Source organism: Artibeus jamaicensis, unplaced genomic scaffold, assembly GCF_021234435.1.
Source record: "Artibeus jamaicensis isolate MK-2021 breed Jamaican fruit bat unplaced genomic scaffold, CSHL_Jam_final contig_2170, whole genome shotgun sequence".
NCBI lineage: Eukaryota > Metazoa > Chordata > Mammalia > Chiroptera > Phyllostomidae > Artibeus > Artibeus jamaicensis.
The window spans coordinates 1,135,033-1,155,595 of record NW_026521445.1 but is presented as its reverse complement, the minus strand read 5'-3'; the positions used below and the strand labels follow the sequence as shown (position 1 = coordinate 1,155,595).

The following is a 20,563-nucleotide window of genomic DNA, read 5'->3' as shown; positions in this document are numbered from 1 at the left end:
GCCTCACTTCACTGAGGGCCTCTCCAGCCCTTTGGGGAGCATACGAGGTTTAACTTCACTGTAACTTGCTTGCCCATCTCTTAGTAGATAAATAAAATGCCAAATGGGCTGGGTTTTATTATGAGCAATCTTTTAATGACCTCCAAGATAGTGTCCCAGGAACAAATAAGATGCAAAAAAATAGTTAATTATTTTTGAGTATATGCAATAGATGGTATGAAATGAAAGTTTTGTAATTTTACTGTTTTTGCATTTAATGATATATGTTGAAACCTTAAAGGCCATATAAAAGGACTTATGCTGACTACAGTTTATGGTGAATTCTTTATCTTTTTGAGATCTTTGTTAGGAAAAGTTACATATTTTTATGTTGGAGTATATTTTATACTGGAGCAATAAAAACATGTTTAGAACCTCACCTATTGAGATGTGCCGTGTGTCAGAATTATTGCAAATGTGTTAATGAAAGTTCAAGAATAGAATCTGATGACCTTTGGATATTTATTAAGTACATAAATATTCTTTATTTCCAGTGTTTGCTTATAATATTAATAGAATCACATGTTTACTTCTTTAGGTGTAAAAGATCAGCTGACTAAAGAAAATGAGGAGCTTAAACAAAGGAACGGGGCCTTAGATCAGCAGAAGGATGAATTAGATGTTCGTATGACTGCTCTTAAGTCGCAATATGAAGGTCGAATTAGTCGCTTGGAAAGAGAACTCAGGGAGTATCAAGAAAGACACCTTGAGCAGAGAGATGAGCCTCAAGAACCTACTAATAAGGTGATTAGCTGATTCTGTCACAGTGACAGATCTTACTGGAAGATGTTTGTTGATTGAGGAGCCTTTATCGGAGTGAATTTTGGCTAAACCAGGAATACAGGGAGAGTGAACATATTTTGATGGCACTGTTCGGTGGAATGCTGTGGTACAGGCGCCGTAATCCACAGTTGTTTTTCTTGTATGTGTAGGTCCCAGAACAGCAGAGACAGATCACGTTGAAAACCACTCCAGCTTCTGGCGAAAGAGGAATGTGAGTTTCGGTTTGTTTCTGTTCTATCCCGTTTTTGTTTTAAAGTTCCGTGGAAATAAAGATCTTTGGGGAGAAAACAGATCATTATACTCTACTACAAAAAGTATGTCCCATCGGTTAGAGCTTTGTGACAAAGAACGCATCTTTCATCCTTTAGTCTGTGAGTGACATCTAAGATAGGCTGCCAGGTTTCCCTGTGATGTTAAGGATACAAGTATAAGAGCCTGGGCTGAGACTTAGGTACAGTGATCAGCAGTTGAGTTTTTCTGCACAGATGTTAATGCTTAAATTCAAAATCTCTTCAGTAAGAGTTTTTGAAATACTTAGTGAACAAAAACTGTAGAATAATGTTTGCTATTTGTTTGTTTGTTTATTTTAATCTGCCAAGAGTCTACCCAAAGCAGTGTCAGGAAAAACATAGTTAGTAAGGTCTGAAGCACTCCCTTCAGGAGATAATGTGCTTTGTTTTCGACAAAGTGTGTGTGCTTTATAAAGAATATTTATGAGATTTAATTATTCTCGTATTTTTCCCTCTGTAAGTGCCAGCACATCAGACCCACCGACAGCGAATATCAAGCCAACTCCCGTTGTTTCTACCCCAAGTAAAGTGACAGCTGCAGCCATGGCTGGGAATAAGTCAACGCCCAGGGCTAGCATCCGCCCCATGGTTACTCCTGCAACTGTTACAAACCCTACTACTACCCCAACGGCCACAGTGATGCCCACTACACAGGTGGAATCACAGGAAGGTGAGTAAAGCCATGCAGGTACCACTGGACTGGCTGCTTATTTAGATTTGTTAGGGGAGGTTGGCAGTAACTCTAGAGAGAATTGACGCTTCCGGTAAAACTCTTAAGACATGATAATTAAACTAGGCAGTTAATATCTTCAAGTGAATACCTCCCAGGATACTTATTAATGCAGCAAATTTTCTCCCTTGTTACTTTGTTGGGTTTTGAATTAAAGAAGGGATAAAATTCACCCCTATCAGTATATGGCACATTTTTCTAGGACCAAAATTTTCACTTGTAACAGTTAAGAAGATGTGAAATCCACTTTGGGAAACCATACTAAGTCACTGGTTGAATCCAAATACCACTTCTTAATTGAAATTATCTGATCCTTTAATTGTTTTCTCCACTTTGTTTCCATGGTACAATTTCCTTAAGTACCTGCTTTTTTATTCCACTAGATTAAAAGGGTAAGAATTTTCATTATTTAATCCTTTCATTCAACACCAAGTTAGGTAGATGTTTAGTAAAACTTTACTAAATACAATTTCCTTGGCTTCTTGTCTTAACAAATGTTAGAATTTAGTAAGTTATTTAAGTATTTAGAAATATATAATGATGTGTATATGCTATAAAAGCAGAATATTTTACTTTAGCTACATTCAGTATCATGATTTTTAGATGTATTATTGTACCAGTTAAACTTTGCTAGTCATTACTTATCAATTAAAAACAATAATGCTCAGTAAAAACTCATAGTTCACTCTGAGCTCCTAAATTTCATGTATATTATGTAATTTTCTATTATTTAAATAGGGTAATAAATAAAAAACAATTTTGCATATTTATTTAATTCAGCTACTTTATCAGTCATACAGACAAAACAAAAATGAATAATACATTACCGTCTCTTTTGTCTAGTGAGTTATAAGAGACACATGTACACACATAACTATTCAAGATGTCAGCTGTAACACATAACGGGTGGTAATTTCGCCTTTGGTAAGCATAGAAGACTTTAACCTATCAGATCCTGTAATTCCTTTCCAGCCATGCAGTCAGAAGGGCCTGTGGAGCACGTCCCAGTTTTCGGAAGCACGAGTGGGTCCGTTCGTTCCACTAGTCCTAACGTCCAGCCCTCCATCCCTCAGTCCATCCTGACTGTTCAGCAGCAGACACAGGCCACGGCGTTTGTGCAGCCCACTCAACAGAGTCATCCCCAGATTGAGCCTGCCGGTCAAGAGCTGTCCCCGAACATAGTGGAGGTGGTTCAGAGTTCACCAGTCGAGCGGCCTTCCACTTCCACAGCAGTGTTCGGCACTGGTGAGACTGGTTTTTAAACGAAGTTAGGGGCAGGCCTGTGCATTTGTAGTGTCTTAGACATAGTACATACCTTCCATATTCTTTGTACGTACTTGTTTCCTACCAGGTATTAGACTCGATGGATGTGTTTAGTTTTTTAAGTTAACTGCCTAAATTGAGGAATTAGGCGCTAATTGAAGGTTTCCATTCAAAGTTTCAGCGACCCCAAGTTCTTCTCTGCCGAAGCGCACACGTGAAGAAGAGGAGGACAGCACCATAGAAGCACCAGACCAGGTCTCAGATGATGCCGTGGAGATGCCTCTTCCAAAGAAACTGAAAAGCGTTACACCTGTCGGAACCGAGGTGTGTGAAGGTCCTTCCGTTCATTTTTACTTCTGTCAGTAGAGCTAAGATACCCCTTCAGTTACAGCATTATGAAGGGGGTGGGCCTTTGGGGCCCCAATCCAGAAAACTAAAGTTACTACAAAATTTCCACTGACAGCTCAGGTATTATTGCTGTTGCCAACAATATGTATACCCTTTGCATATCTTTGAATGAATTAGCTCCCATTTAAATTCTAAAAATATAGTTACAAAACCAAAGTTGAACTCCTTTCATTTTTTTCTTTTAACTCAAAGAATAAGGAAGTTTATAGTCTCATGGACATTTTAAACTGCTACCTGCTATCTTTTTCTTAGGCAAAGTTGTACTCCTTTACTTTCTTTTTTTGAGGATAAATTGTAGTGAATTGTTTTACTGTCACACATTGAGACTATGAAATTAATTTCATTAGCATAACTAATGCTCATAGCTTTATTTTACTGAAGAGGTATGTGATTATATTTTGTAAGTAAATATAAATAAACACGGCGTGTATAGCTTTTTAATTACAGATGAGTTTTATTTCATTGGGAGAACTAGTTTAGTTTAACACTTTATCTCATGAACTGATAGACTAACCCACTTGTATATTGTGATTCAGGAAGAAGTTATGGCAGAAGAAAGTACTGATGGAGAGGTAGAGACTCAAGTATACAACCAAGACTCTCAAGATTCCATTGGAGAAGTAAGGAAAACGTAGTTAAAGTAACAAATTGCTGCTTTTAATGAATGAACTTATCTTTGACAATTCCGTCATTGTTTGAGCTTTCTTTTAATTGGCTGCTTTTATGTCTAATGAAATATTAGAATTACCAATGCATTTTCTGCTTTCTTTTACTCCTAATTAGTATAGTGCTCTCTAAACTTCATTAAAAAAATGCTTTTGTTTATACTTAGCATGGATTAACATGGACAACACTTAGCTAAGGTTTTCATGAGAAAGATTATCCACTCAGTTACTGGCAAGGACAAGTGCTGCTTGAGTCTTGCGTTCACCCATGTTTGGTCTTCTGCTGCTTCCCTTACTGAATTACATCACATTAATCCATGGAAGGAAATGCATGTATACGCTTCTCCAGTTTTTGAACTCTCATTAAGGCCTCTCTAGAGACAGCCTTACTAGTAGAAATGCATAGACTCTGGCGTAACAAAGCACCTTGGGTTCCATTCCTAATTCTGCCACTTAGAAGCTGTGTGACTATAAGCAGGTCATTAATTCTCTCTACACCTCAATTTTCTCACCTGTTGGAGTAATATAACGTAAGTTTTAGTATTGTAAAATACCCAAAAATATTATCACGTATTAGGCACTCAAAGTTTTCTTAGTTTCCTTCCATCCCTCTGCCCCATAAATTGAAAATTCATAATATAGTAATGCTAATAGTTAACAGAGAGCTCATTACCATAGGCCAAGTGTTGTTTCTAGAAATTTGCATGTATTAACTAATTTAATCCTCAAAACAACACTATTTTTTTAAAATATTTTATTTATTTCCAGAAGGAGGGGAAGGAAGGTAGGTAGAGAGGGAGATAAATGTCAGTGTGTGATTGTCTGTCATGCGCCCCCTACTGGGGACCTGGCCCACAACCCAATCATGTGCTCTGAGTGGGAATCGAACCAGTGACCCTTTGGTTTGCAGGCTAGCACTCAGTCCACTGAGCCATACCATCCAGGGTTTAGACCATCGAGATGTATTGTCTTCTTAAGCTCGAGACAAATGTGTTCTGCCTGGATAAATTTTAAGGATTATTTTATTTAAAAATTATTCTATCTTTATAAAATCAAGGAATTATTTTAAGCTAATCATAAGTAACCATAGGTTATAGGTAAACTTAGTTTCTTTAGATGTATTAACTCTATAAATTAATTTTCCCATTTTTCTGTGGCTAAAATACAGGAAAATAAATAAAACTTCAGGGTGAAGAGCTAACAATCTTAAGTGACATTGTTTTCATGTATCTTTCAGCAAGTATCATCTGAAGGGTGTAATAACAATTGAAACAATAAGATGTGAATTTCTGTTTTACTGCTAGATTTAAATTATACTAAAACTGCAGAGTTTTTCTCGTGTCTGGCAAAATTGTCTGTGACTCGGAAATGCTGTTTGGCTTTTCATTCTGCCCTCTAGTGCTGTTTACTGAACGTAAGAGTTCACTTTTCTGATTTTCTGATGATGGAGCAGATGTTCTTGATAAGTCTTGGTTTTCTTGAAATAAGCGCATCACTTTGAGGCACATTTTTATATCAGGATTCACTCTTTTTTTCTGTTACAGTAAACAGTCTCCATGAACGATTTAGTTCAGAAGACATTTTTGGTTTATATAAAAGACAGTTTTTGCTGAGTGCTTACTAAAATAGGTATTTTTTAATATAGTAAATACCAAAAATAAAGTTAAAAATCACAGTTCATTTGAGCAGCTAACAAAATGGAATTGTGAGGAAATAAGCAAAGAATAATTTTTGTATCTGATATTTTTGTATGTGGTTTGAAGGCTCAGAACAGTCAGTTCTGGGGGTGGTGGGAGTGTATTTGTAGAAAGACAGTAACAGTGGCTTATTTAGTGTGTCTTCCGGACTGTTGCTTATGTAGAGGATGGGGGTGTATTTCTGTGCTGTCGGGTCCGTGCAGTTCTCTCCCTGCCTTGGGTCTGCTGCTGCGCTGTGACGTGACCGGTCGGCTGTTCCGGAAGTTGGAATACGCTGAAAATGTAAACTACACGTTGGATTTTGAAGACTTACTACAGATTTGAGTACATGTTGAAATAATGTTTTGGCTCTGTTGAGTACATTATTAAACTTATTTCACTTGTATCTTGTCGTTTTATGTGACTACTAGAAAATTTTAAATTGCATATGTGAATTACATTGTGACTTGTTATATTTCTGTAATTCTCCTCTAGGAAGACAGTAAAGAAATCCTGAAGTTTAGCTTCTTTTATTTGTTTTTTAAATTCATCTTTTGCAAACCATATTTTTAAAAATAAAATGCTAGTAGTCCATAAGCATTCTTGAGTCTTTACGTGGATCTGTGGTATGTTGCTGATAGTTTTTAGGCATTTTCAGCTTTCTATAATTTTTTATAATTTTTAAAGGGGGTCACCCAGGGAGATTATACACCCATGGAAGACAGTGAAGAAACCTCGCAATCCTTACAAATAGACCTTGGAGCCCTTCAGTCAGATCAGCAGACAACTTCATCCCAAGATGGTCAAGGCAAAGGGGATGACGTCATTGTAATTGACAGTGATGATGAAGAGGACGATGATGATGAAAATGACGGAGATCATGAGGTAAATTTGGTTTGAAGTCATCCATTATTTTTATACTCCTGGATGAAATGCTGAAATCCACAGGACTACTAATGTTATCAGCCAGTAAATTCTGGTTCTCGGTATAAACAAGTTTCTTACCTTTCTTTTATCCTGATTAGCTTCTAAATGAATATTCTATAGTGAAATTGAGCAAGTGATAGAATATCCCAGCTTGTTTTTCAGGCAATTGCTAAGCACTTGAGGATTTATTAGAGTACTTAAACTTAATCTTAAATCTTATCGATAAGTGACTGTGGACTTAATTGTTAGATCTGTGGTTTCTGGAAATTATAGAAGAAACTAGGATTTTTTTTTTATTGGAGCCCCTTGGTTGTTTTCAAAAGATATTGAAGTATCATGGTAATTCAAGTGTATCGTAAGTGAAAGTTTGTGTTTTAGTTCGAGTTAATCCTGTGTTGACAACTACACATTTTCAATTCTTTCTTAATGTGTTAAAACCTTCTGACTGACCTCCTGTGAACAGTTAAATTTCAGAGTTGGTTGGTATTGTGCTCCTCTTGGTAACCTTCACAGTTTGAGATGTGCTGCCACTGAACTCTAACGCATGGCCGCTTTCAGGACAGCTCTGTGTCTGATAGGCAGCGTCACGTAAATGTCTAAACACGGTGCCTAGATGTGCAGAACATCTGTGCTGTATTCTAGGTCTTTATTTGTACTTGGGGAATTTTTCTAGGACTATGAAGAAGAGGAGGAAGAAGATGACGACGACGAAGATGACACGGGGATGGGAGACGAGGGTGATGACAGTAATGAAGGCACCGGCAGTGCGGATGGCAATGACGGATATGAAGCTGATGATGCCGAGGTAACTGGTGAAAATTTTGACCATTTGTTTGAAGGGCCTCCTTGGGAAACTCATGCCTCCCCAAGGGTATAAAAAGGCCTGTATCCTCAGCACACTAAAACTTTTTATGCCTCTGGGTCTGTTTTTACTGTGGTTTGGCTTGGTTAGTGTTTTTGAAGGTGATTACCACCCACTTACTTACACTCAGTGCTCATATTTTGTTTCTAGGGCGGCGACGGGACTGATCCAGGTACAGAGACAGAAGAAAGTATGGGTGGAGGTGAAAGTAATCAGAGAGCTGCTGATTCTCAAAACAGTGGTGAGATTTTTAGTCTTTTCCATTGAACATTTCTGCTGGTATTTTCTGAATTAGGATTGCATTTAATTATCACATAGGTAATAAAACTTGGTTATTAAATTGGCATGCAAAAGATTGGCTCTTGTTCTAGCTTTGTCATTTTATTGTCTTAAAGTCTGCTGTGTTTGTCTCTGTAAAGTGCACTCGGTGCGCTGTCTTTTCTACCTCATCGACTGTAAGGTTAGAGCGTTTGGAAGTCGGTAGAGTGTGACCAGTGTCATGTGTTGCTGCTGTCCTTACTAAGTGGAAAAACTAGGTCAGGAACTCCTCACAGCAGTTCACAACTGGAAGAGGTCGGTCTAATCGAGCCGCGTGTTTCAAGAGTTGTGGGCATTGGACTTTCACAGTATTGTTTGACTATCCAACAAATAAAATACTTTTTGACCAATAGAGCATGTTTTTTGTTAAATCTTTGAAAGGATGAGAGTCCTGGAGGGCCACTGAAATGTTATAGGCAGCAAACGGTTCTGAAATGCATAGAAAAAAAATTTCATTTTAGTATCATTTTTAAGTACGTTTTAAAGACCTGGTGATAATCTGGTATAATATCCTGGTTTTAAAGGTAATATTAAGCCAGAATCATTAATAGTAATGCAGTAAAAACCTTACATATTTAGGTTAGTGGGAAAACAGTGTCTCTGAGTTTTCATATGGCCTGTGTGTTTTAAAGTACAAGGTATATACTCATTTAAATGAAGGGAAGTAAGGACAGATAGTTTTTCCTTTTAAATTTTTAAGAGAAAAATAAACTATAAAACCATATAATGAAAAACCATTTTAAGGGAGATGAGGTAGGGGGTGACCAGTGATACTTTGGGTAACAATTTACATTTTGCAGAGCATTTTGTAAATATAAGATTCATCTTTTGTGTATCACATAGTTGAGATATAGAGAAGAATTTTTTTTGTCAAAACCAGAGTTTGTGTCTGATGCTTTGAATGGCCAAAATTCAAACATCAGAGTTTGGAGCAGGAGAGGTTTGTTCATCGAGAAGATTCCAGCAGAGATGATGGAAGACCTATTGGTACCTCGGATCCATCTTGTTCGCTGGGCTAATTTAAGGGGGGTTAAGTTCAGTTAGGGAAAGTGCGGAAGTGCTGGTGGGGCAAGCTTCAGTCGGAGGACCTTGGAACTTGACAGATTACAGTAAAGGGTGGCGAACACAGGTTCTCCCTGGGCAAGGGACTCTTACCATCTGAAAGGATTCCGGTGCTCAAGTTCCAGCTGTGTCCCAGATCTTGGGTGGGGGTGGAGGTGGGGGGTGAGACTTCGGGTCCAGGTGCTGCTGGAGGTGAAAGTTCTCTCCTCTGCTTTTGCTTATCTGTGACGTGTGGTTTTGGTCTGTTGTCTCAGAAAAGCAATTCGGTATTTTGTTATAGGATAGGACCATTTTGAGCTGTTTCTGTGCTTCCAAATCCCCATTAATATTCAGAGAAATTGGGCACATAAGTCCAGATTCAGTTAAGTGGGAGGATTAGCTTCCCATTGTGTCTGTCTCAGCTCTTAAGCCTACCTCTTCCATGATGGTCCCTGAGCCTTATAGAGGGGCAGGCAGGGTGTGCAGTTTCTGAGCAGACACCTCAGCAATGATAGAAGCGGCAGCAGGCCAGGATGCCTGTACTCTGAGGACATAAAGAATAAACAGTACTTTCTGTTATCATGTACTTAGGGGCCCAAACCATGATGAGCCAGCACGGTTCAGAAAAAGGGCAATTTTAGTTCCCAGTGATTTCAAGTCACCAGAAGGATTCAGGCCCCAGTCCAGTTTACAGAAAATAGAACAAAACTCAGGAGACGATGGACAGCACTGGAATCTAATATCCACAAAGGTGTGTTGTAGTCCCTATTGAAACATAATTTTCTGTTTAAAAATCACCCTTACATTTACCAAAGATAGTCAAATTAAGACTAATTTACCTGCAAAATAAGTAGGTAGTTTCAGTAAACTTGGCCTGTTTGTATAAATCCAGCAGGACTAGTAATTAACCATATAGGTTTCTTCACATCTGCTTTGCTGGAAGTTTCCTACGGAATATTCAGCTTGACCCTTAAATAGCCTTTCAAGACTAAGAAGCCCAGCTGTCAGACTTGTCAGTGCCTGTAGATTTGGGTGACTTCCTCTCTTCTCGAGGTCCCAGCATATTCTGAGGCTCTTTCTTTGCATCTCCTTAGAAGCAGCCTTATTATCTCACCTGCTAAGGCCACTGTGAACCATATAAACAAGGCACCAGGCCATTTTCCCAAGGGACTTATTGGCTTCCAGAGTTAATCTGAACTCCTAAGGCTTTCTGGTCATATCCAAGTCTATGCGTGACTCTCAAAAATGACATTACAGTCAAACATTGGTAATAAAACCAGTTTCTAATTGTATCCTGTTGCAAAGAGAACACATTCTTACTGAACTTTTGTAAATAATCACTTTACCATGAAGATAAAAATACTCCTTAAAAGTTTCTAGATTCTGGAGGGATCAAATAGGACCAAAAAAATCAATGTTTCAGTTCTGCTAACAGAAGTATAATTTGCCAGATTGCAAGGTCATTGTTAAACAAGTTTCCTTTTATCTGGAAACCAAAAGATTAAAATGTCAACAATCTCAAATGTAAGAATTATAAAAATTATAACTGTTTTCATCAGCTCATTCAGTGCTATGAAATTAAACTCATTCTCCTTGAATCCAGATCTTCCTGATAATTGCAAGGTTGTCTCTCAAGGTTCTTGTGGTTCGCCCCGTGACGTGAGTGGCTTGGTCACTAGAGCTTCGTTTGGGAAGGTCTGCCCCACCTGGGAAACACATTTTCTAACCATCTCTTTGCCATTGCAAAGGCACCCACCGTGTGACAGGGGAAGGCTTCCGCTCATTCAGGATACACACACACACACAAAGAAGAACATACTGATAACCCAAATTAAGTGGTAGTGGAATGAAGTCTAGCTTAAATATCCCATGGTGGGTGAAGGTGTGCAAAGGCCAGAGAAATGCCAGGGAGCTGAGTTAACCAAGCAGGCATCTGGGGTTTCCCGTAGCCCCAGCTATTCATTTAATTTGCAGTCATTGTTTACCCATCTTAGTTTCTCTGATCTGGAAACTGACTTGCCATGTTACAAGAACATCAGGATGGCAAAGGTCTGGCAGTGAGGAGTCATTTTTGCAAGGACAGAATGGACTTAAATCTACATGTGCTGCAATTTGATACTCAGGTTCAGTCATTTTAATGTGGCCCTCAGTTTAGATCAGACTTCTTGCATCAGGATATCTCAGATTTCAGGTACATTTCTGGAACATTTATAATACACAGATACAACAAAAAGAAGGCTCGTTGTTAGTTTTTACTTGACAGTGCTGCCTGTGTGATTTCAGCACACCAAAATAAGCCTAGTTTAGTATTTCTCTCCTGCAAGGAGAGAAAACAGACCTTCTGAGATGCTTCAGGGGCCTTTCTGGAATACTTCAGTTATTCCCAGGTCCTGGCTTTTTCCAACTTAAATTGGGGAAGTTGGTCAAAATATGTCAAAGGCTTGGACATTTGACCACAATTATAAGTAATTACGAAGCAAGACTGAACTGTCCATGTGCAGGAGACGTGCCGACGGCACGAGCACTGCGGTGGGGCTCTGGCCGAAGCCGTGACCACCCCGGTCTCGCCGTTTCTTGGGTCCAAAGTTGCTATAACTTTCAAGCAACGTGAATTTGCTTTGGAAGATAATCGTTCTTTGTCCCTATAATATGAAAATATGTGCTGCTTTTTTTTTTTTTTTTGTAAAAGTGTGTATCTTTTCTTTGGAGCCTTCTTCAAATTTCCCATAAAGTTCCAGAAATTTGAAGGAAAAAAAAAACCAGAAATTTACATAGCAAAACTTTAGTTCTTACTATTCAGGAGATTCAGTTTTCTTAAATAATCAAGTACCTGACTATATAGCACAAAGTTATTTTGGTAAAGGACAGAATTTTTGCTTTTTAGGCAGAAATTTTTTTACAGTATAGTAGACCAGTAGTCCTTTTTAGCAGAGAGAAAACCTAACTCTTATTTTGTAACAGCTTATTCTTATATTAAATTCACTTACTTAACTTTTTTAGAATTCTTGTTTGGTTATGCCTTAGATATTCAGTGAACATCCATCATTTAATATATTTAGCTAACAAAACTTTAAAGTTCCAAGTTACCAAAGAGATTCAGAAAACCATTCTAAGTACACTTAACACAGTATGGTTATTACCAAAGAGTTAACCTAAAAGAAACTTTCTCTTTGTACTTATATTTATCTAATTTACTTGCTCCTAACAATTGAGTTTAGATTACTTGGTATGAAAATTTTATCCTATCAAGTTAATTTTCTTGCTGACAGATTTTGCAGCAGAGATAACATGAATTTATCTAACAAACAAAGGTAGGATAAAAGTATTATTTAATGCTGATGATTCTGAAGACATGCCTATTAACCAAACCAACTTAAAACCAGCTTTAATGTCAAATATTTTCCCAGGTCACATGATTCTGAAAAGCATTTGGGTTAGTCTGTTCCATTTTTTGAGATTTCTCATATAAGACCGTGTTTGTTCAAGCTAATTTAATACAAATTAGCAATGCCATTTAGGGTAGAAATACCCTATAGACCTGATAGCTTTCTTTGTAAGGTGCTAGCTTTTATGGCCCAGGTACATGAAAAACTCGGAGGTAAAACGGGATCCTCTCCTTCCAGGGTGTCCTTTACTGTGGACTTGTCAACAAATACAAACTACAGAAAATGGAAAGCAAGTGTGCACAATAAGGGGGGAAGCTCAGGAGGTACAAAGGGCGGCTTCAGAAGGCTGGAATTAAACGTAGTTTTACCCAGAGGAGGATGGCACCAAGTTCAGGCCTGAGTGCAGATACCAGCTGCCAGGTGTCAGGAGGTGCGGTCGGGGAGGGGAGGAGGCCACAGATGCAATATTGCTTCTTAACGTCCAAGCAAGTAAGCAAAGTACACACAGAGGAAGATCAACACACAAACCAGACAATTGAGTGCTCTGCCGACCACATCTCAGATAAAGTACACAAGTTACAAATTTCCAATTCAGGTGCTCAGACAAATAAATGCAAACAAACTGGTTGAAAAATCAGATAAAAATTCTACAGTTATTCACCTCACCAGCGGGTACCCCAAATCAAAACAGTTTGGCTATTCCAAGGGAAAATGGATGAGAAGGGAGTTCCCCGTGGTACATACCAGGGTGACTTACCCTATTTCCACATCAAGCCCATCGGCTGGCAGAGACATGTAGACATGACAGGCACACTGAAGGTGGCCGGCCAAAAACAACAGATGGGTAGAGCCCAACAGCCCCGATCCTGCTCTCAGAGGGGTGCCCCCAGCCGGGTTTAAAATACAATGGCCTTGTCCAGAGGGAAAGCCCATGTACTGAGATAGGATTCTCGACTGTGTACTTACCCTCCAAATGAAACAACTTTCCCAAAACAAAATCAACTATAGACCGAAGTCTGAAGCGTTTTCTTATTCCAAATGGCCTGTGTGCCAAGGGTGGCCAGCACCTGCCAGGGAAGGCTCCTTCCAAGCCCCTAAGGCAAAACGTCCTTGGTGGTGGTTCAGGACTCGTAGAGGGGAACCCCAGCCAGGGTTGGCCATCCAAGAGCACAGTTCCTCGCTGGCTCACCCAATTGTTACTGAAACCAGAGTTGGTATGCCAGCACTTCGAAAGGCCACCCAAAACATTGGAGTTTGGAGTAAGGAAAGGTTTATCGATCAAGAAGACACCAACCAAGAAGACGAAGACCTGATGGCACCTCATATTCATCTTCACTGAACTACGTTAAGGGCTTTTAAGGGGCTAGGGGGAAACAGTGCTGGCAGGGTGTGTTTTAGTTGGGGAACCCTGGAACTTGGCCACGTATGGTAATGGGGTGTCAACGCCAAAGCTTCCTGGACGTCTGAAGAGATTCCGGTGTTCAAGTTCAGTTACGTCCTGATCCTTTGTTTTGGCGGGGTGAGGGAGCGAGACTTCCGTTCCGGGTACTGCTGGAGGACAAAACTCTGCATAATTCTGTCTGACTTGCGGTTTCGGTCTGTTGTCTCAGTAGGATAGGGCCATTTTGAGCTGATTCTGTGGTTGCTCCTGTAGGTGTTATTATCTCTAAAAGTTCAGTATTTTGACGGAAAGTGTTCATAACCATTTTTCCCAGATACAAAGCATGTAACAGACATTCATCAAATGCTTGTTAGAGAGTTGTGTTCTTTTTTGTTAATAAGTAAAAATAGGCCTAGCCGTCTGGATAAGATTAAGTTAGTGGATAGGTTATGTACATTACCAGTGGTATAAAAATGCTTTTCCTAAGCATGCACACTTGTCCTGACTTAATTCTCACAATGAGATGATCAGGTGTAAGTACCAGTGTAGAATCGCAGAAACAAGCCAAGTAACTTAACCGAGACCTTGGTTGGTTAAGGAGCAAGAGCTGTTACGTGTGAGAGCAAGAATCTGACTGTAGACCTCAGGCTTTTAAACTACTAAATTCTGTGCTGTCCTGTCCAGCTTTCAAAGTAGGGAACAGCTTCTCTTGTTCCTACAGTGTATGTAGAAGACCCAGTCATCTAAAGAACCATTAAATTCTAAATGTAGGAAAATCAAAATATAAGAGTGTCATCGTAAGGCTTTTTCCCCAATTTTCTTCATCCTGTTTGAATGACACTGATAACCATAGCGGTCTGACCTTTAGGTAATTTGCCCATTTAAATAATATGAGCCAATACTTATTAAATATTTCTTTTATCACGTGTTAGGCTAAGTGCTTTGTGTCTATTCTTCAATATCTTCAGAAAAACCTTTCTTACAGGTTACACTTGTTCCATTAACCAATCAAAGAAGTAGACTGAAAGGGGTTAAGGGACTTGCCTAACAGCCACACACCTGTCATCTCTCAGTCCACTCGGCCTCACTACTGTCCTTCGGAAAATGCTAGTGAGGCAGACATTCCCGGTAGCAGGATTTATACTTCTAGGGATTGTCCACCTTATTTTGTGGTAAATTTGGTAGTTCAAAATAAGCTGCTTTCGTTTTACAGGTGAAGGAAATTCAGGTGCTGCAGAGTCGTCTTTTTCCCAGGAGATTTCTAGAGAACAGCCGTCATCAGCATCTGAAAGACAGACCCCTCGAGCACCACAGTCACCTAGACGTCCACCACACCCCCTGCCCCCAAGACTGACCATTCATGCCCCACCGCAAGAGTTGGGACCACCAGTTCAGGTATGAAAAGTACTGGTCATTCCGAAAAATGAGCTTTTGAGAATCTTGACTTTTCCCCCTTTCCATTAGTTGTTATTGTTGTTTTTATTATTATTATTGTTATTATTATTATTACTAGAAATTAAGTGAACTCTTCATGTTTTGGCCTATTTTCATAAATTTTTGAATTGCAATTATTGTCTGATTTCTCCTCCTTAAAAAGGCAGAGCTGACTAAAAGTTGTAAGTTGAAATGATTATAGTCACAGCAAAAATGTCTGGTCTCTTTCCACAGGTTACAAAAGGGAAAAGATTTTCTTGGATTTTAATTCATGTAAAATGTATTTTAGCATCTGACCATGTGTTTTGAAGGTTTCTTTCTCTAAGGTGCACATGTTTGTGTTTTAAAAAGGAAGCCTTCTGTTCTGTTGAAATTTTTCTCTCATTTTCTTACGATCACACATGTTAACCTGCATTTGAAAACTGATGAAGGTGCATGTGGCCCTTTCCGTGGGGCTCTTTGGGCGTCTCTGAGTCGGGAGCCCTTGCAGAGACAGGAGGGAAGGTGCAGCACAGGCTCTATAATAATACGTCTTGAGTTTTAACCCATCGGTACAGCTCATGCTGAACTACCACTGGTGAAGAAAATGGCATTATGTGAAAATGTAAAGTCTGAAAAGATTGTATGTGGATCCTGCAAAATATACCAGATGTATCAATTTAGAATGATCTAAATTGAGAAACAGTTTATTTGTAGTTAGTACTGCTGTTTGAACTCCAAAGGATAAATAAGCCATAAGATCCAAAAGGATACTTACTAATTAAATAAATTAGTTACAAAGAAATAAGACATGATCAAAGATTGGTTTAAAATATTGGCTGATATTTTGTCTTATTGGTTAATGAAATCTTTATCTGCTGGTTAATATCGTGGTCTGTATAATTAAAAAGTTACACTGTTTAAAACTGATTTCTATAGTTCAAGATTAGCAGCAATATTTTCTCCAGAACTATCCTGACGATTATTTTACATCATCTGCTGACATTTCGATTATTTTATTACCAGCGTAATAAGCTGTATCTGTGGGTGTTTCGTGTTTGTTTCGGTGTCTAATTTCTTAAATGCAATTCCTTTCTTGACGCAGAGGATTCAGATGACTCGGAGGCAGTCTGTGGGGCGTGGGCTTCAGTTGACTCCAGGAATCGGGAGCATGGTGAGCACCTACCCCACGCGAAATCAGTTCATGGGTTCTGTGGGTGTTTGTGTAGTGGAGTGTGACTTCTGTCATCCTGCTCGGCTCCCACTTCCTGCTTTTGTTTCAGCAGCAGCACTTTTTTGACGATGAAGACAGAACAGTTCCAAGTACCCCAACTCTCGTGGTGCCGCATCGTACTGATGGGTTTGCGGAAGCGATTCAGTGAGTTAATGAGAGATTGATTTCGGGGCTGATCAGATTCTTCCTGTCTTCTTGTTAATCTGTTTACGTTTGATTGATTCATTACTGTAGAGTCCTTCCTACTGTGTACTAAGTTTTAGGGGGTAGGGTAGGAGGGTTGAGGATGTAGTTTGAGGAAAATTACGTAGAGTTGAATGCAATACGGTTACTTCCACCAGGAATTTGAAATTCAGAGTCACTATAACAGTGGTTAAGCACATGGACTTCAGAATCAGAATACCTGGGTTTGGAGCCTAGCTATTCAAGTTATTTAGATTCTCTGTTCCTGAGCGCCCTCATTTTATTAATGGGAATAATGATACAGTACTTCCTACCTTGTTACTTGTGAGAATTAAATAAATTAATTCATGTTAGCATGTTTAGAATGTTACCTGGCACACAGTAAAATGCTTTGTGCATGTTGGTGATGGTGTTGGTAATTACAATGATCCTGGTGGATGGCATTATTATGGAAGCTTAGCTATGAGCACATTACTATAACTAAAGAATTCCTGACACTTATTGAGCATGTCCATGAATCAGTTCATTTCATCTTAATGAGTAAGAGTAGACTCTGTTGATGTTGCTCTTTTATGGAAAAGGAAGCGCAGAGATGCTACTGAATTTGCCAGAGGTCAGCCAGCCAGGACAGGGCAGTTTTTGTGCAACCACTCCACTTAAAAACAGAACGTTTGTGAAAATCGTGGTTCATTGTGGCTGAAGTGTTAGTTACCTCACAGGATATACTGGAAGATCAGAATTGAAGTTTCCACAGACTGGGAAAAGATCGATTGTTCTATGGTATGTGGGAACACATGGCATTAGCACCAGTTTGAAACTCCCTCAGCTGACTGTTTGTAAACCAGGCTGTGTGGGCCCCGCTTGGCTGAAGGTCAGCCGGGCAGAAACCCACTCACTGTGATACACAGCTTCTGAGCGCCAGCCCATCAGCAGTGTTCCGTTCTGGCGTAGCTCAGAAGAATGCAGGGTTTTCCCAAGTCTAAAAATCCACCTGAAAGAGAATGTCCTTAACTAGAGTAATAGTGTTGACCTGGAAAAGAAAATATTCGAGAGTTATCATAGAGGTACACTTCATAAACATTAGCAGCTGGCTAAGGAAGGAAGGAAAGGTAAGGAGTGGGCAAAGAATGGAATGATGCTGCTTTATATCCTGGTTGTGGGCAGGACATGGGTGATAGAGAGATTAGGACAGGAAAATGAGTTTCTGGTCATCTTAGATTTTTCCATGACCTTGGAAGTCATCTGGTGAACTCTCTCAGATGGGAAACGAGCTAGAGCAGCAACCTGCTTCATGTCTGACTAACCAGGGAAAACTGAGACAGTTTGGTCTCGTGACCGCATTCTCACTTGGTTACATCTCCTGCCGAGTTTGTGTGGCTTTCAGGAGACCTGCACAGAGATTCCTGGCAGATTCGGGAAATGTGAGACATGTGTAAATTGCATGTAGTGTGAATGGATTCATATTGTTAACCAATTCTTTGACTGCTAATATTTTGAAAATATTTATATAAGAATTCCTTTATCAACTTTATTTTTGATCTGTTTCCTTCCCATTTTGTTTATGCTTATTCTTTCTATATTCGTTCGATCACTGTGGTTTAAACAGCGTAACTTTAAATTTCATCCTAAGTTAATTTTTGTCCAGCTCCCCACAAGTCGCTGGTGTCCCCAGATTCCGGTTTGGGCCGCCTGAAGACATGCCGCAGACAAGCTCGAGTCACTCAGATCTTGGCCAGCTGGCTTCTCAAGGAGGTAAACTGCCCAAGAAACACTTAGATTTCCTGGGTTTGCATATATTTGGTAATAAACTAATCTGATGTGATTTTCATTTAAGTGAAAATTACGCACTTTCAAATAGTTTAAAAGTTGATATATAAATGACTCCTATGCTGATTTATGGGAAAAGCTATATTTACTACTTAATAAACATTGTACTACCTATAAGGTCTGAGTTCTTTGAACATGAAGACTGGCTTTTACATTTGTATCTTTTCTGCTCTAGTTTAGCATCATACACATACTTAGTATTCACAAGTAGTTCTTGAACCGGTAAATATACCTAGATACTACCAGCTGGTTTAAAGTTTTTAGAAGGAATGCAACATATTTTTTCTTGGTTCAACATTTAACATTTCTAATTAAATGCATAAAAAAACTAGTTAGACATTTTCCATTAACATTAAAAGTCGGAAAAATAAAATGTTAAAAATTTGTGGAATAAAATGACCCCTAAACTAAGTAATAGTAGTGGGTTATTTGGACATGACTCATGCTCTTTCGGGAATTAATTACCCTTTAACTTTCATTTGGTACTAGAATCGCCCACTGCGTTTCTGGGGTGCCGTGACAGCATTTTATAAGTGAACATGGGTGCAGACTACTTTCATAAGCCCCAAACAAAAGATCAGTCTGCAGTGCTCACGTGTTTCATGTAGTAGATCTCTGTGCATGACAGTGTAGGGTGTTCTGACACTGCACGCCTCTGCCAGTGTGAAATAGTGAGCTGACTTCATGTAAATTCACATTTCTAGACTGGGGAGTCAGCCTTAAGTTTTATGCAGAATACCACCACTTCACTAGCTTTGTCACTTTCCGACAGTTAATTAACCTTCTTGAAATTCAGGGTTGGTTGGTTGGTTTGATTGTCTGTTTTAGCAGAAAGGGGACTGATAATACCTTGCAGTTTGGGTGAGAGGTAGTTAGTTTCTAACAGTACCTAGTTCATGGTTGGATACTCAATAAAGTTAGCTTGTATAAAACTAAGAGCAGCACTGTAGCTGGGTTTTGTGGGGTTTTTTTAGGATACTTTATATTAGTGTTAGGGAACTTAAATGATGTGTTTACATTGTATTTACATTTTTAGGGGACTGGTGTTTGGTTGATGTGCCGCTTGTGGTCCTTAACAGTTGTGTGTCTCTGCTGATTGTTTTCTTTCGGGACCTGCACGCTGACAGTCTGGGTTCTCTCCGTCCTTCGCTAACACTCACAACTGTCTTTAGGTTTGGGGATGTATGAAACCCCCCTCTTCCTGGCTCACGAAGAAGAGTCGGGGGGCCGCAGCGTCCCCACCACCCCTCTGCAAGTCGCGGCTCCAGGTGGGTGTCAGAGGCAGACTGTCGGGTTGTGTGTGTTGTTGGTGAAATGGAAACTTGTGAGGCAGCTTTTGGCTAAAAATGAGGTAAACTGCGAAGTGAAAGCATTCATTGCTTTTCTGGTCTTCCACTGTGAAGTGAACGTGTTCACCGAGAGCACCGCCTCTGACGCTTCGGAGCACGCCTCGCAGTCTGTCCCAATGGTGACCACGTCGACTGGCACTTTGTCCACCACCACCGAAACGGCCACAGGAGATGACGGCGACGAAGTGTTCGTGGAGGCGGAATCTGAAGGGTGAGTGTTTACTTCGTGATTTTCGCTTGCTTTAGATTTGCCAGGCTTCACACTTGTTTTCCTTCAGCCTGGAGTCGGTCTGCTGAGCTGTGTTTTCAGCAGCATCCTGCTGCTAAAGTAAACCGAGCCATACGTTTTGAAAGACTGGTTTTTGCGTCTAATAATATTTTGGAGGTTGTTATTACAGAAGACAAGTGTTAGCTTCCTGAAAATTGCGTGAAATACTCATTCCAGAGCAAAATATTTATTTAAAATCACTGGTGTCCTTCCATTAATGTAACTGCTTGAACTTTTCCCCAAGAAAGAAGTCTTTCTCTGAAAATTAGCAATATCAGGAAATGACTCAACTCTCCACGCAGTAGTGGGCTTTCGGGTGAACCTGCCTTACCTTTATTTATAGGCACTCAGAACTTCCTACAAATTAGAGATTATCTGGTAGTTCTCAAGGCCCGGCTACATGTGGAACACACGTGTTCCACACAGTTTAACAAAGGAACTGTTTCATGACAAATCATCTAGATTTTTTTAAGCCAAAATAAGTAATTTACTAGGAAGAACTAGCGGACAGTGGTATTAG

At 39.5% G+C, this 20,563-nt stretch overlaps 1 protein-coding gene across 2 annotated transcripts in view; it reads left to right on the top strand.

Moving 5' to 3' along the window:
• The window catches only part of TPR (translocated promoter region, nuclear basket protein), a 59,533-nt gene that overhangs the window by 34,021 nt on the left and 4,949 nt on the right, over positions 1-20,563 (top strand). The window contains exons 35-49 of one of the 2 annotated variants that reach the window (XM_037145705.2): positions 578-783; positions 972-1,033; positions 1,574-1,782; positions 2,815-3,087; positions 3,281-3,429; positions 4,050-4,133; positions 6,542-6,739; positions 7,455-7,586; positions 7,794-7,884; positions 14,983-15,164; positions 16,288-16,356; positions 16,469-16,560; positions 18,245-18,351; positions 19,599-19,694; positions 19,830-19,986. In XM_037145705.2, coding sequence (XP_037001600.2) covers positions 578-783; positions 972-1,033; positions 1,574-1,782; positions 2,815-3,087; positions 3,281-3,429; positions 4,050-4,133; positions 6,542-6,739; positions 7,455-7,586; positions 7,794-7,884; positions 14,983-15,164; positions 16,288-16,356; positions 16,469-16,560; positions 18,245-18,351; positions 19,599-19,694; positions 19,830-19,986 — 2,107 coding nt within the window. Of the gene's footprint in view, positions 1-577; positions 784-971; positions 1,034-1,573; positions 1,783-2,814; positions 3,088-3,280; positions 3,430-4,049; positions 4,134-6,541; positions 6,740-7,454; positions 7,587-7,793; positions 7,885-14,982; positions 15,165-16,287; positions 16,357-16,465; positions 16,561-18,244; positions 18,352-19,598; positions 19,695-19,829; positions 19,987-20,563 lie in introns of both variants that reach the window. The other variant, XM_037145704.2, reaches the window with a different exon arrangement.